A 17276-nucleotide genomic window follows, 5' to 3' on the forward strand; every position below is an offset into this window, starting at 1 on the left:
AGTAAGAGAAATGAGGAGAAAAAATAGTGTAATTAGTGTTAGTGGATTGTGGTTCATTTCCTAAAGTGAAGAGTTTCTATTTTTAGAATACGAACCAAAAAGAAAAGAATTTACTTTTAAGAAACGGAGGAAATAGTAATACTCCGTATTATATATTTTCCATTCCATCATACAATACCATATACGATCGAATTACGATAAGAATAGATGAGATGTTATAAATGTCTGTTTTGAAAGTACTAGTAGTATATTAGTTTGAAAGTACAAAAGTATATTCATGATATTAGAGCATCCACAACTGTACCCGATCGGGATGACTGGCCCGTTGCGGTGGGACGAGTCCTTGTTGCATGCCACCCGTCCTAGAGGGCAGCCCTCTGCGGAGATCACATCCAGATCTGGCGATACCACGCACCCTCACCACATGGCGTGCCATGAATGCGCGGTGACGCCCACTTGCCCCTGCGAACGTTTAAATCGTTGAGATTTTTTTATAAAAAAAAAAAAAAAAAATACTTCCTTCGTCCCATAAAAATATGTGCACTTTTCATTTTCGTCCAACCCACAAAATATGTGCATTCCATGTTTAGAAAGTTATAGTATCAATTTAATAGTGTAGGTCCCACTATCTACTAACACTACTTTAACTATTATTCTCCCCCACTCTCTCTTACTTTACCGTACCATTCTCCTAATTTATCTTACTTTACCAATTTTATCTTAATTCTCATGCCATACTTATTGCCCATATTTTTATAGGACGGAGGAAGTAAAATTTTCCATATCTTAATTCTCAAATATTACTGTTTTTTTTTTTCATTTTCTTAACCTCTAATTCATCCATAAATCATCAACATAAATCATATTCATCACCCATTTTTTAATCATAAAAAATTATCTAATTGAACACATTTGAGCGAGATTTGACAACGAATAGCCAATTCCATAAAAATTGTGTATATTATCGCTTTTAATAAATAAAGTATAAATTTAGCATTTTAATTATGGAATTTCGATTGTCATTTTCATTACATGTTTAATCAATTGTCAACTTTTAATATAAATATCATTTTTATAATTTACTATAATGTTTTATTGAAATTAAATTGACTGGGAAAAAATAAAATAAAAAAATAAATGAGATAGTAAGACCCATGTATAATTAAGAGATGTGATGGGTTATTGCGGATGTTTTCCCTTATAGTTAAAGAATCGAATAAACAATGGTTAAAAGTGGAGTGAGACTCATAAATAGTTAAGGGCCGACACTCCGCATAGTGCACAATCGCTAATGCTCTTATGTGGTTTTATTATATTATTCCAAAACGCTAGCAGATTTAATTAGATCATTGTCAAACACTCAAACTTGTAAAAAATTTCATTGTCAAGTTTGTAAAAATGAGATGATAATGGGTCATTTACAAATTAGGTTTCAAGACTAAAAATCCCTTGATTCAAATGTTCGAAAATGTTCTTTAATGATCAAGATAAATTTTCAGCATTTACGTAACAATATTCTTGTAAGTTGTAAAAATACGGAGATGGGTCGGTACAAAATTGATATAGTGTCATGACTAGTGGTATAAACACACGAGAATATGTATAATTGTTGAAACGAGATGTATTACAATCAAAGAATGAAACAAACACGTATGTGTGTGTTCGTGCGGTATAGTGTGACGCGACCGTAAAAAATTTATGTTTACTTTTTAATAAAAGAATAATGAAAGAATCTATTTTAAAATCTGGATAAAAATAGTTAATACGTTATTGTATATACTCGGTCAACTTATCTTTTTATTTTATTGAGTTATTTAAAATAGCTAAATAAACTAAATAAGCATGGTCTACATAGGGATGGGTAAAAATACTGAAATATCGAATAACGGTCTTATCGTATCAAAATAATATCAAATTTTTTGGTATACCTAATTATGGTAAGGTATAACTATGATACCTTATCGTTTTATTTCGGTATGGTAGCGGTATGGATTTTCATTAGTTTTAGGTATATACCGAAAATTAAGATATACTCCGTATATTGTATTTAAAGAAGGTAATCAATTGCTAACTCACCCCTTAGCTGCCAAATACAACTAATTTAAGACCATATGATTTTAGAAATCTAATGGTCTTTAAATTGTCATGTATAATTTCATTTTTTAGTTTTAATATTAAAAAGATAGGAATAATTACCAAATTTAGGGTTTTGAATTGAGTGTTAATATAGTATATTAAACGTATCAACACAATAGCGTTCAGATGTCAATACGATTTAATATTCACATTATACACACATTATGTTGACATATTATGACATTTATGGTGATATTAGTTTGTTGGTCGAAAAATTCTAAATTCACAATTTTTTTTATAAATTTTGACATCAGAACATATACAATTGGAATCTCGTTATAATCCTTATAAATTTATCTTTAATTTGATATATGTTGTGTGAAAAATTAACTTAAATTGAGATAGTTATATGAATTTAAAGTTTTGAAATGTTTTTTTAAAAAGTTAGTTACAATTAATCTGTTTTTAAATGAAATTATTATCTAATTCACATTTTTTTCACTGTATTATACACGGACTGAATGATCTTGGAACTTAATTTGAAAATATAATGTCTATCGTTTAGTTTTAGTTACACTTTAATAGTGATTTATTAATATAACGCACCCCGTGTTTAGAGTATATATTCCTAAATATTTTTATACCTATATCAATATATAGTATGTCAAATTAGATGTTATAGTAGTATCATATTTTTTTATAAAAAAATAAATAAAATTTAAATGTAAAGATCTCAAATCTTTATCAAATGAATTATAGTTGACGTACACGTACGTACAAGCTAATCTTATTAGGGGTACTTAAACGGTTTTCGGGTGCTTGGTTAATTGGAACTGAAACCAGCCGGTTAATTGAGAAACCGAGAACCATAAAATCGGTTCTGGTTCCGGTATTGGTTCCAACTTTTTAAAAAAAATTGGTTCCGGTTAACTGGTCAGTTCTTAACCGGGAATCGGTAATTTTGTTTTATAAATTAATATACGAATAAATCTAACTTAATATTGAACTGAAATGAAATAATTTGACACATTGAGTGATTTTTAGATTTAAACAGTGTTAAGTTTGCGAGCTCTGTTTTCTGAAGTATTTAAAATGTTCAAATCGTGATACTTTGAATCTACAATTATTTCCCCAATCCATTTTTTATGAACTAACTACTATGAGTATAACATAATAGGGTTTTTTTTTAATTTATAAAAGAACTTATACAAATACAATATTATTTCATATGATAGAAATTTAATTTTATAACATATTTATGTAAAAATTCATTTAACATATGCTTTTAACATGTTTATGAATAATTTATTAACTGCTCTGTTTTAAACCAAAAGTCACAACAAGATCAATTAGTATTGGAAATTCCATTGATTTTTTTTTTAGCAAAAAAGGGAAAATGGAATTCAATTTTAAAACTCCTTTTAAAAAGAAATTGCTATATTTTAGAACTTCATTTTTTATATAAAAGAATTGCCAACATAAACTAGTCCGGCCTACTACACTTGGTATCACTTTTATCCATACATGAATATTATTGTATTGTTAGTTTGTATTTTTTGTGTATTTATTTGAATTTTTAGGTATTATTCGTTGTATTTCTAGATGTTGGATTATTATTTTTTTAGTAATGGAATATTTAAAATATAAATAAATTTGGATTAAAATTACACATCCATTCCGGTTTCTGGTCCAGTTCCAAGCCGAAACCGGTCGATTCCGGTCCTAGAATTTATGAAAAATTGAAACCGATTAATTAGTCCGATTAGAACCGGAACCGACCGAATAAGCAGGCCTAGATCTTATAATCTAAAAAATCAAAATAATTGAATTAGGAAACTTTGAGATAGTGGAATCGATCTTTTAAAAATAATTAGATTTGAGTTATTTTCATAATATTAGAGTTTTATTAATTTAGATGTAACATCCCGGAATTTCGAACCCTAATTTTAGAGCCGAAAAATTTCCTAGTTAATGACTTAGGAGACGTGAATTAATTGGGGAACGAAGTTATGACCGAGTTGTGTCTAAGGTTGCGATGGAAGTTTGAAAAGTCAAACTTGTTGAATATATGACGTGGCATGTGAATATTTGAATTAAAGGAATTATGAGGTGAATTATTTGTTTAAGGGTGAGTGAGAATATTAGGAAAATTTCCATAAATTCTATAGCCACATAATTTTGAGATTTTCGACCCCTTCACTTTATTGGAGAAAGAATTCTATTTTTTTCGGATTTAATTTAATTCTTGGGATATTTATCCAAATTAAATCCAAAACCCAATTATTCTCTATTTCTTAATGAGAAAAATCGAACCCTATTGATTCTAGGTGATTTTCGAAAATCACCTATGTTTGGGAAGGAGGAATTATTTTATTGTTTAGTTGATCCCTTATTTGATTTTCTTCCATATCTAGAATTTAAATATTCTAGCAAATCTTACCATACCTCAAGGAGATCTTGCCATATCTTATTTTAGTTAATATTAAAAATCTATTCCTTATTTAAAAGGCATAGTACACGCCTATTTTCCTTTCTTCAATGGGAGGATTTTTATTTTTATTTTGCTCCATGATATTTTATTCTACTCCGTAAAATATACAAAACAAAATCTTGGCTAAATACAAGCCATGATTTTCGAAAATTCATGCCTAGAAACCCTAACTCATTTTTTTTATTTCTTCTTCCCTACTCCACAATATTTATTCTTATTTAATTGTGTAGAATCAAATCTTCCCAAATATTCTAAAGATCTTATTGAACCCTATAAATAAGAGAAACACCTAACCCTAGCCATCAAATTTTCGCCCCCACCCAAAGTACACGCCTCCCTCACTTCTCTCACTCTCTCAATTTTTCTTCTTCTATTCTCCAATATTTCGTCATCTTTTGGAGAAGAATTGGAGTTTAATTCAAGAATCTTGAAGAACCAAGGCTAATACTTTGATTTCTACCGTTCGTTTTCTCAAAAAGGTATTCTCATATTAATCTTCTTCTTCTAACCGATTAATCGTGCTCTTGAACCCTCATGCATATAGAACGAGTGAAAAAGGGGAATAAATTGATGATTGGGATGTATGTGTGTATGTGTGAAACCGTGTGTGTGTGTGTGAAACCGTATGTGTGTGTGCGTGTGTGCGGCGTGTGTGTGTGTGTGTTGGCAAAACACTCATGTGTGATATATCTAGAGTTAAGATGTGAATGAGATTTATATGATGAACATGATTTTGATTGGTGATATTAAGATAAATCGATGGGAAAAGGGAAAGCGTTGAGACATGCATGTTTTAGGAGTGGATTTTGGAATTGATTCATGATATGTGCCTATGTGATTAAAAGGTGAAACCTCGGTTGCGAAGCAGGATAACAAAGGGAAAGAACATACTTGAAATCTAAGCAGTCGAGGTGGGCTTTATTCTTAAACTCTCTCTTATGTTGCAAATTTATGAATGTGGAGAGATAGGGTGGTTTAACTGTTATGGCATGCCTATGTCTGTTTTGTTGTGATATTGTGCGTCTGATGCCTAGTTTGAGAGTTCGCTCCATTGGGCTATAGGGCTATGGATATGTTTGAACGAATTCGGGTCTGAGTAGGGCCGCAAACCCTACCAGGCTGTGTACACAGTGGGATCAGGAGCTGTCCTTGCTAGTCGGCTGGTCTCGTGGGCGAAAAGTGTGGCCACACTTTCGTCGCACCATGGAAATGTTGTGATTGTGGAAATTGATGAGAAAAGTGGGGAGTTGTTTGACTGGCCAGTCTATGGAAATATTTTTGTGATACTCGTTGAATATTTATTTTGATAATTGTTTAACCTCGAGTTCACTATGGTAAGGGTGGCATAACTTATAAAATGTTTTGGCAACGAGTTCACTGAGTATTTCAAAATACTCAGCCCTGCATGTGTTTTCCTTATGTGCAGGTTGAACGGCGACGAGCGGTGGCGGGTGTTGAGCACATTAATAAAATAAGATGGATATTTTGAACTTCGAGTGTAGTTGTGTCTTCATACATAGCTTCACTTCCTCTTGGTCGTTTCCGCTGAATTTTTGAAACACTCTAGTTTTATTTGGATATTTTGCACTTGTGCCTTTTGGTTTAGAAGCTTGAGACTTGTTGTGGTTTTTGTTGAATTTATGTCGAACCCTTGATTTTTGATCATTGTCTATGGTATCTATTTTTATTTAAATCTTCTAGGTTAATTGTTGACTCATTGCTTTGGTAGTTCGTTAAATGCCTTGGTCAAACCTCTTAAAATGAAACCCTAGCCTATGTTTTTATTACTTTTAAGTCCGTTTTGGTAGCAGTCGCCGCATTTATTATACCCTAGAGAGGCGGGCTGTTACATTAGATGCTCTCTGAGTATTATGAAATATATATTGATTACAACGTTTTTTTATTTTAAATTATTTTCGAAACAATTGAATTTTGTTATGTCGTACGGTTGTCCAATATGTCGTAAAAGTCCAGCAAGGTATATCGAATTTCAGTATGATATACCGCAAATGTGATACGGTATCGGTATGGATTATCTCCATATCGGAAATTTTGGTAAGATAAAGGTATAATTTTTTTTATATATGACAAAGTATACCGTACCAACCCACCCCTAGACCCATATCTCATTGAAGTTCATTATATCCATATTATTAGTGTAATTTACTCTAGAGATAATTGACAAATTTTGGTCAAATTCTGATTAGTCTCATCCATTTTAAAGTTGGATTATTAATTTATAAAGTTGTAATTTTTTCTCATTTATCTCATTCGTACGCAAATTGACGCCTTTTAGTAAAACAACATTATTTCGATAGAACAAGAAAAGAAATAAGAGCATAAAAGAAAATAAAATAAAAAATATCCTTTTTAGTGAAATTCCTTGAATATCATCACATGATAATATTTTGTATATGGATGAAACAATTGAGAAAAAGTTGAAACATTATAATTTAATATTTTTATTTTAAAAATCATGGTGTCAACTAGAATTTGACTAAATTTTATAATTTAAATGAAAAAAAAAATCCTTTATTGCATATACTGTAAAATATCAAATTTAATAATTTAATTTTAAACAACGTTGCCTTCTTTTAGTCTTGAAATAATGAAAAATATCAATTTCAATTTACCAATTTCACTTTATTTATTGCCATTTTTAACATTGCACTCGAGCGTGACACATTATCACCTTGTACTTTAATACTACAGCCGCCCATAATTTATAGATTTGTTCGAATCGCGGACTTTAGAAATTGTTTGACCTTGTAGATAAGAGCGAAGAAAAAAAGAAAGTAAAACCGACGTTCAATATTTGCCGATTTCACTTTAATTATTGCCATTTCTACATTGCACTCAAGTGTGTCAAAATATCTCTATTGTAATTTCTACTATCCCCATTTATGATTTAAAGACTTATTTTGATCCGTCGTGAATTTCGAAAAATTGTTTGACTTTGTGATTAAAAATGGTCGAAAAAAGTTAGTTGAACGTAGTTGATACCACTTTATATAATATTATTAATTTTATAATATAATGTAAATATATTGATTTAGTTAAATATATGATTCACTTAAATAAAAAAATACTGTAGTAAATAATTATTTAAATAGTGAATATCCGATCATTACTTTGTGGAGAGTATGAAATTTAGATCCAAGGCATTAATATTTATAACAACATACTAGTACTTAATTTTTTTGATGTCGTTATATATAGGAAAAGACACAAATAATCAGATTCATTATTCTTCCCATAATATAAACATGAGAATAAAAAGAAAGCACCGACGGTGGCGGATCAAATAATATTTCAAGAACCATTATATGCATATTATAGTATCACAATATAATATTGTGAATTCATCTCAATAATTTGATGAATTAATCTGTCATAATGGGTCTTTTTAATCAAATAGTAAAAATATCTCAGAATCGCGTGTTTGTCTTCTTTAATCAACCCCGTGTTAAAGTTGGTGAATTACTATACATATAATCATTCATTTAAACCCAAATATATCATTATTCATCTTCTCTAGCTTTATTTTCTTTTATGTCCACCTTAATTATTCAAAATTACACGAAAATTAGTCCTTACAAGTGAACTAACCACACACACACACACACACACACACACAAACATATAAAGATCACTATAGGTTAGATATATGAAGAGATAGAATAGATACAAGAAATAGAAGGCACCAGATAGAAATGTTACACATGCATCTTGAAATGAAGACAAATGGCCAATCTTAGGTATATATCAGATCTGAAATGTTCCCACCTTAAAACTCTATCCCTTCATTTTCCTCATCAGATGAGATCCAGTGTTTGTGTATATCTCTTGTGTCTTCTTTCTACACACTAATCTACAAAATACTTTTGTCTCCCAAAGCTATATCTTCCTGCATCCTCAAATCTCTTCTTTTTCCTTTTCAGGATTTTTCTTTCTTTTTTATTTTTTCTTTTTCTGTTTTTCCTTAAAGTCATTCATGCCCATAATAAATACCTCTATTTTTCACTAGTATAAAAAGGGAAGCCCATTTGCTAATATAAACCATGCTTCCCTTCCCTTCCCTCAAGTCTAAAAATTATTCTTGACAGCAACATATGCATACAAGAAATATACATAGAAAAAAGAATTGATATTTATTTATGGAAAATTATTAGTACTAGATTTTTATTTTAAAAAATCACTACTACTACTAGGAAACAAGAATCAAGCAAGGTGGATCCAAGGCATGGAAAGAGGCCTCTTCCAATGGAAGCGTCGGCGCAGAACGCCGTGATTTCAGGCCTTACTAGGATTTTGGGGGAAGACGCTGCCCAACCCACCGCCGCCCCGCCGCCGGAGACTACTCATCAAGATCAAGATCAAGGTAAATTCACTAATCATTTATATGTATGTAAAGAGATTAATTTATGAGGTAATTCTGTGAATGAGTAAAATTAACCTTGATTAACACTTGCAGTTACTCCATGTTGCTTGTGGAGTTGATTTTGAATTTTTGGTTTAATTATATATGAGGATTTTGAAGGGTAGTTGTCAACTTAATTAAGAGTTGAATAAGAATTGTGTCAGATTTTGTGATTTGGCCAAGTTCATTGTATGTTACTTTCCGTAAAGTACTATCTCACTCTCTGAATGGCTCTAGAATTCTCTCTCACATCAAACAAGGGTTCCACGCTGCCAAATTTAATCAGTCACGTCTCTTGAATTATTACTTTGAAATGTGGGGATTTGAGTTCAGAGATGTGGAAACCCTCTCCACCTACCAACGATTTTTTCATGTTTGGCATGCTTAGTAATGCAAGTCGTTTTCGATTCTTCTAAGTATATCCCAATTTGTCTTTCCCATTTAGTCTAAGTCTGATTTGGTCAAGTTGGCCTAATCAAACATTTGCATAGTTAGATAGAGACAAGTTAATTTTCTTTTGTATTAAATCATTTAAAACATGGATTGAATTATATGAAGGGAGTGTGAAGAAGCACTATAGAGGAGTGAGGCAAAGGCCATGGGGGAAATGGGCGGCGGAGATACGCGATCCGAAGAAGGCAGCGCGCGTGTGGCTCGGAACATTCGACACAGCTGAGGATGCTGCACTAGCATACGATGACGCTGCGCTCAAGTTCAAGGGCGCAAAGGCCAAGCTCAATTTCCCCGAGCGAGTCCAAGGCAAGACCGAGCTACGCTACCTCAGCAGCGGCGCCGCCTCAGGAGGATCCTCCGCCGCCGCCGCCGTGGATCCCTTGCTGCACAACACCTTCCCTGGGCTTCAGCAGTATGCCCAGCTACTCTCCAGCAGCGACGCTGAATTCCCTTACGCCACCTCAGCTCTCTACAACAACAACAACAACCAGCAGTTAGGTTATGATTATTCCGCCTCCATGCCGGCGCCGCCGCCTCCGCCGCAGCCGGATTTTCATCAGTCGAGTTTTGGGGCTCAGTATGGCGGGTTTTATGGTTCGGATTTTTACAACTATGGCAAGTACTATGATCCTAGCAACCCAAATGGATGATTAATTAGCTATCATTGATCATCAAAATATGTTTTTATTGATGATCAGAAATTTTCAATAGTACTACTCTTGGATTTTGGCATGATCAGAATAAAAAGCTTTTGCTGTTAAGCAATTGTGATGACATATTGCTTGCATTGCATATGATCATTATGATCATTGCATCAATTAATATGTATGTTTCTTTCTTTCTTTCTTTTTTTCCATTGGAGATTTTGCTTTTTTCTTCGTTTAGTAAACATTTGTCCTCCAATGAGATAATAAATATATATGCTTGTTTCTTTCTATTCCATTGAAGATTTTGCCTTTTTTAGTTGTTTTTATGAACATTTATCTTCCAATTAGATAATATTGAGATACAATGTGATAAGCAAAAATGAGATTTGTATGATTTTAAATTAGTCATAGGGTTGGAAGTGAGATGATTAATTGTGGGATGCAATATAATCTTAACATTGTGGAGATCTGACAAGATACATTGTCACAGACAGAACTTTGAAGGAAAACTGCAACTAAATAAGAGATAAAATTAAACGTGGTCTTTGGTCACATGTAAACATGGCAATCGAAGTGGCCATATATAAGGATTAGAGTATGTGTTGGTGTGTGCTATATGACCTTGTACACAAAACGTGCAATAGGTGACTAATTTGTTAATTTCATGAGTTGCTCGTTGTTAGCATGCGATTATACTAAATTAATGGATGCTGGTTTGGTTTTACAGCTAAGATCGAGAACATAAAATGTCTATATGCATTATCATAGTTCTCTTTCATGGTGTATTTAGTTTAGTTACGTTTGGTGTAACATATGATACTTTCACATTACAACACACATAATTGACATACACACACATTCATGTGATATTGTGATTAAATGTGTGGTTAAAAACTTAAAATTACATCCGTTACATAACATCGTATTTATGTATGTATAATTCCAAACATAAAATTAACTTCTTTAAAAAACATATTCCTTTCATATACTCCACTTATGTGTTGTTGACCTGCCAAAACATGTCGTGGTGCTTGATTATCAAATACTTTGTCAGACAAATATTAAAATAAAAGTAAATCCTCCCCTCCCACAAATATAATACTCCAAATTAATTAAACTAATTAGTCTTGTTAATCCAACAGTTGGAGTTCGTAGAGAGCCAAAAATACTGTTTGCTGACTCTTAGTATGTTTTTAAATTCGATTTAAGACTGATCTTAATATGATAGTACTGGCGAACGCAGTGTTTTCTAAATAATTACTCCCTTCGAGCTTTGAGAAGGTGATTTGGTTCCAATTCAATGGTGACTTTAATTTGGTGACGATGGTGACTTTAATTTGTATATTGATTATTATAAACCAATAGTTTGATAAAATTTTAGTACTATGCAAGTATATAATGTTGGAAATTATGCCACATTAATTCTAGAAGAGATTAAGACTCTCCAATTTGGACAAATTCAAATATAGTATAATGTAACAAAAAAAAGATGGAATAATAATAGTGTCTTCAATTAGAAGCAAGCGGCTGATAATACAAAAGGTTTGGTCGACATCTTATTTTACTAATATTTTTATTACTAATCTCTTTACTTTGTTGAAGATTTTGGTATTGGACGGCTAAGGTTTCCAAGTACTTCTTAGATATAGCATGCAAAAAGCCTAAGGAACAAAATCTTAGAATAATGAGAAGCCGAGTTTCATGAAAGTGAAAAGGGGCCTACAATGTACTATTATTGAACCATGCGTGAGTTTAATTCAAAAATTATTCATTTGCTAATATTCCAACTTGCATGGAATCATTCTCTTGTTTACTAGTGGAGTTCAATCATATATAGAATAATTCATATTGGTCCCTCCCCATATCTATCCTCTTTCTGCAATTCGGTTCATATTATCATAAATTATATTATTGGTGAAATATATAGTACATTATATGTGACCCGATATCTTTAATTCGATTCATTGTACGTGTGATATTATATCAATGTAATGAAACATGATTTCTAATTCAATGCAATAGATCGAACACATGACATGCTGACATTGATATAGCTAAGTAAGAGGAGTAGTATTCATAGTACTATATGTCAAATCCAATTATGTGTTATTGAAAGTGAATTAGGCCGAGGACCACTATGATCAAAAGTAGAATTCCTTCTACTTTTAACATATAGAGATTTTTATTAATGAATAACTAAAGTGATGCTTGGAAAGTTCTAATTGAAAAGATTGTTACCATGTCAAGAAAAGTTAGTCTTGTATGTAGTAATGAAAATTCAAGCGTGCTAAGCTTAGCTCATGACCTGGAAAGATTAAAGCTACAAATTAAAATAAAAGAAACTTTTCTGGAAAAAAGAAAATCTGAGGCGTGGAAACTTGGATACGGATGTGATATTTGAGTTTTATAATATAGTTTTCTTTTATCCGTACAAATCAATGTAATTTATATGTATACTACTATTCAAAATTGTTTAGGTAATGGTAAGGGTGAATGACTGAATTCCACCTAGTCACGGTTGGAAATTAATGTGCGGATAAATACAAAGGTAGAGACAAAGAGGGAAAGGCTCTCCTCGTGAAGATTACGCATGTAAAAGAATGTGTTTAGTGGGCCTTCCAAAATAAAAATAAAAAATAAAGATCATATAGAAAGCCTAATAAATTAGATTTGGGCACGTCATTCATTCATTCATTTGCGCTACACATACACAACCAAAAAAAAAATAGCTAAGGAGTTAAGAATACTAACTTTGTAAATATATCATTAATATTTTAAAAAATATCTTTATTATTAGAGTTCTAATTAAAATTAAGAGATGGAAATGGAAATGCACTTTCTTTGCGTCCTAAATTGTATTTTTCATGAATTTCCAACGCAAATAATTGTGTCTCTGGTTTTGTTGTCTTAAAATAAGTTTTTTTAGTGATAGCTACACCACACTCAATATTGATTCCTAAATTGTATTGAGAATGATTTCTTTAGAGGAGATGTATGTAAACCTTTTCACACTTCGTGTGCTTCAGCATTTAGGAATCCATGAGTTTCGACTTGTAGTTTTCATCTAAATTATTACATGAGTGTGCGTTACACTAAAGAATCTATTGTAAAGAAAATATAGAACATCTCAAGTGTGAAACGAGAATAGCCAGCCTACAATGAACTAGTTCTTGTCTATGTTGACATGTCAGTAATTTATTGGATCTAACCTATGTGTTCATGATCAGTGCATAACATGGTTGCAGAGCAAAGTGTTTCAGTTCATACTCATTATTAGGAATAATAAGTTTTCTTTTGGTCCAGTTAAATCAACAGTAATTAGCTAGGGGTAGACCTGCCCAAGGTTTACCGAATCGGCGGTTAAAACCGAAACCGTAACCGCCGGTTACAGTTCTGAACCGAAACCGTGAGAATTTACTCGAACCGAAACCGTCGATTTTTAAACCATGGTTCGGTTCAGGTTCAAAAATTTTCGAACCAAAACCGTGCGGGAACCGCCCGTAACCGTCCGGAACCGTTCAGGTTCAGGTTAAAAAAATTTCAAAACCGGGACTGCGAAAAATTTCCGGAAAACCGTGAAATCAAGCCGAAATCGCAAAAAACCGACGGTTTGGAACCGTGAAAAACAACCGAAAAACCGCCGGTTCAGAACCGAAACCGAAACCGGCGGTTTTGGAACCGGAACTGTAACCGCAAAACACCCTCGCGATTCTGTTCCAGTTCAACAATTTCCAAAACCGAAACCGGCGATGACGAACCGTAACCGCCGGTTCCTGAACCGTGGGCACCTCTAGCTAAGGGGTTTATGCATTTTCTTGAAATTCATATGCAACAATACAATATATCCTCGTGATTCTTTTAAGAGTCTACTATAAAAATGGTCTTTGAACTTTGACATTTATACGTCGTTTGTATGTACGCAGTCCCTAAATTATAAAAATATTATGGGTAATCCATAGACTTTGATATCAACACGTTTTGACTCCTTATTTTGCAATTTTTTCAGACTTAAATGCCTCAAAATCCATGGAGAACATTTATGCAGTTTTATTTACCCGTGCACATATTTTTAGCTTTATTTCTATTTTGGACTTTGATGTTTGCGCATTTTTTGTCCGTGCGCCTTTCCAAAGACAATGACAAAGACAAATTAAATTGTGAATAGACATAAAGCTGAAAAATTGTGCAAACATAAATATTACTCTTTCTGTCCGTGAATAGAAGTCTCATTTTTTTCATTTTAGTCCGTCCGCGAATATGAGTCCCGATTTACTTTTACTATAAATGGTACTGGGGTTCCACCTTCCACTAACTCATTCCACTCGTATTTCATTTAAAACTAATTATATATTGACTTGAATTATTTAAACACGAGATATACCCGCAAGTGTACGGGGCTAATGTAGCATAAAACAAGTAAGAGTATCGTATCTCACAGAGACAAATTTGTACCAACTTAACTACCACGAACAAACGTTGACTACTATCTAGAGAATCGGGAAAGGTTTGATTTTTTTTCTAATTACTAAAAGCATATAATAAGCAAATAAACAAGTAAAAGCAAGTAAACACGGAGTGAGAAGATAACATGGAGAAATTGTAGAACTCAAGGATCCGATGCACAATTCCAAACTCTTATCCAATCAAATTGTCTTACCTTTTTGTGTCTCTAGAGTTACTAAGTCGACCACAATTATATATTAAACCCCCTCCCCAGGTGAGAAATCTGCAGATTTGGTGCTAGGATTGAAGTCCCCTTCTAATCCTAAATCCCTTAACTCCCAAAAGCTCGATTAGGTCAAAGACCTCACTCAAAACCTCAACTCTCCCGAGTTTTATTGCATTAAGGTGTGAATTATTCTCATTTCTAGATTAATTATTTCATCTCCCGATTAATCTAATTAATTCTACACAATCAAATAGAGATCAAGCAATTCAAAGGAATAAACTCAAGAATAATAAGTAACTACAAGAGCAAGTCAAGAAACAAAATTAATTGGATAAAAACTATAAAATTAGTGCATCACCACCAAGAATTCTACAAGAAGGTGTTTAGCTACTCATGTTCTTCACAAAAACCATATTTGAAACAAAGAATTCAATGAAAGACATAAGAGATGGATACTAAGAACTCCTGTGGAACGAATCTATGAAATGAAGTCTTCAATCTTCCGATCTAGAGTCTTCAATCTTCAATTCTTTCTCTCAAAGTGTTCTTGGGGTGTGTGTGAGTGTTGGAGGCGGTAGGTATAGAATGACGTGAACTCTAGGCGTTTTTCCCTTTAATCTCCCATAAAAATTCGTGTTTTTGGCTAAAGAATACGCCAAAATAGCGTACCCGGCTGGGTGGAATTATAAAGAGTAAACTACACCCGACCGGGTGGTCATTTTCGACCAGTTTCTGACCGTTTCAGCGCAGAAACACCGTACCCGGCTGGGTGCTTAATTTACCCGACCACGTGAAATTTTCTGGACAACGCAGTGTTCGTAAAACGGTCATAACTTGTTCTACAGGACTCCGATTGAGGCGTGTAAGATACCCACACGAAGCTCGTTCGAAGACGAAGTGATTGTTATGCATTAAGGGCTGATTGTACTTCAAAATCTTTAGTAAAAATTGTCTCAAACCAAGACTGTTGCACATCCACATATTTTGTACATTTTTCTATACATTCTTAACAAAATGTCAACATACCAACATAATAGAGAAATAGATATAAACACACCCAGTAATAGATGAAATATGATCAAATTCATACATTATCACCCTCTAAAACTATGTAAAATCCAAGTATATCATATATACAAGTGGACCCTCTACTTCACTAACTTTTTTTCACCCACTTTTCTTAACATTTATTAAAAACTCGTGCCGTCTATAAATGAGACTCCTAATGGTAGACAGAGGGAATACTGCTCGCTAATAAAAAACATTAGTGGCATTTAAGTTTGAATTTTTTTATAAAAAAATACAAATGGATTAAAAAGGAATTTTGTTAGTGTTTTGCAAAAGTAATAATTGGGAATGATAAATCATAAATTTTGGCTTAGGATTTTGCATGTGAGGAGGTTGGTAAGACTGTAAGAGAGAGATGCCATAGCTGATTTGACACCACTCTCTTCTTTTGGCAACCCCATCATCACTAACGTTAGTTTTGATGGTGGCTTTGGCGGGTTCGGCCTACTCACATTCTTTCACTCTATCTTTTCAAAATTATTTCTTTCCCTCTGGTTCGATGTTTAGAGCATCCACTTCCGTACTCTTGTCAAAGAACATGAATGTAAGTCCGGACTCACTTTTATTCATTTTTTACTCCTTACTCTTAGGTAAGAGCACAACACTCACATTCATGCTCATCCGTAAAGACAAGCTCAAGAGTCCCATCATTCTATTATTTAATTTAAATACTTCAATTACTAAAAACATTTCTACAATATAAAAATTACATAATTAAATACTAAAAAATAAAAATTACTACATAATTAAAATCCTAAAAAATAAAAATATATAATTAAAATCCTAAAAAATAAAAAAGTACATAATTAAAATCCTACAAATTAAAACTTACATAATTAAAGGCTAAAAAATACCCCCGTGGAAGACTAGTCCTCTATCCCCAATGTTTGTCGAAGACCCCGAATCATTGAAACATGTGCATCAAGCTGTTCGCAGTCATCCGAGACCTATCGGCCATATTGAGTTGAGCCAAGAGGGGCCACAACGAGTTGGTGGGGGTTGAGATGGCACAAAGGGAGCGGGAGCGGGGGGGCGGATGGAGTCACGGTGCGACAGCGGTTGGCCGTCACCTTCTTCCTTCCTTGCGGCCGGCGTTGGGAACTGCTCAGGCCGGCATCGGGGCTACCCAAGTTAGCTTCGGCAAGCTGGCTAGCCACCTCATCCTCGCCGGCGTCGGATAGGGATACCGACCTCGACCGTTTGCTGGAGGAGCTGGAGGAGGATGCTACGCCCCCCCTTATAATTCTGATGATGGTGCACCTCCTGCCAAGAGCTGAGGTACTTGAACGGTTTGTAATTTAGGGATTGGTAGGTCGCCAAGGTGGCAGTGATGATGTCGAGCTCGCTCTTGCCGCTCCCCGCGGACCGCTCTTCCTAGAGGTAATACCCCTGGAACTTTTGGATTTCGTCGTTGGCTGTGAAAATGGCATTGCGCACCATACTCTCATTGCG

The 17276-nt window shown here is 33.5% G+C and overlaps 1 protein-coding gene across 1 annotated transcript; it reads left to right on the plus strand.

Moving 5' to 3' along the window:
* Window positions 1-8389: 8389 nt before the first annotated feature.
* On the plus strand, window positions 8390-10377 carry LOC125208521 (ethylene-responsive transcription factor ERF113-like). The gene is made up of 2 exons (XM_048108154.2): window positions 8390-8948; window positions 9546-10377. The coding sequence occupies exons 1-2, from the start codon at window positions 8831-8833 to the stop codon at window positions 10088-10090; spliced, it is 663 nt and encodes a 220-aa protein (XP_047964111.1). The 5' UTR covers window positions 8390-8830; the 3' UTR covers window positions 10091-10377.
* The last annotated feature ends 6899 nt before the right edge of the window (window positions 10378-17276 follow it).

Source organism: Salvia hispanica, chromosome 6, assembly GCF_029641045.1.
Source record: "Salvia hispanica isolate PSC_SH4W2 chromosome 6, Shi_PSC_v1, whole genome shotgun sequence".
Classification (NCBI taxonomy): domain Eukaryota; kingdom Viridiplantae; phylum Streptophyta; class Magnoliopsida; order Lamiales; family Lamiaceae; genus Salvia; species Salvia hispanica.

Excerpts from the sequence above, each read along its gene's own strand:
- LOC125208521 (XM_048108154.2), top strand. The coding sequence starts at position 8,831 with ATGGAAGCGTCGGCGCAGAACGCCGTGATTTCAGGCCTTACTAGGATT. Across the intron at positions 8,949-9,545 it reads TCATCAAGATCAAGATCAAG|GGAGTGTGAAGAAGCACTAT; the intron begins GTAAATTCACTA and ends AATTATATGAAG.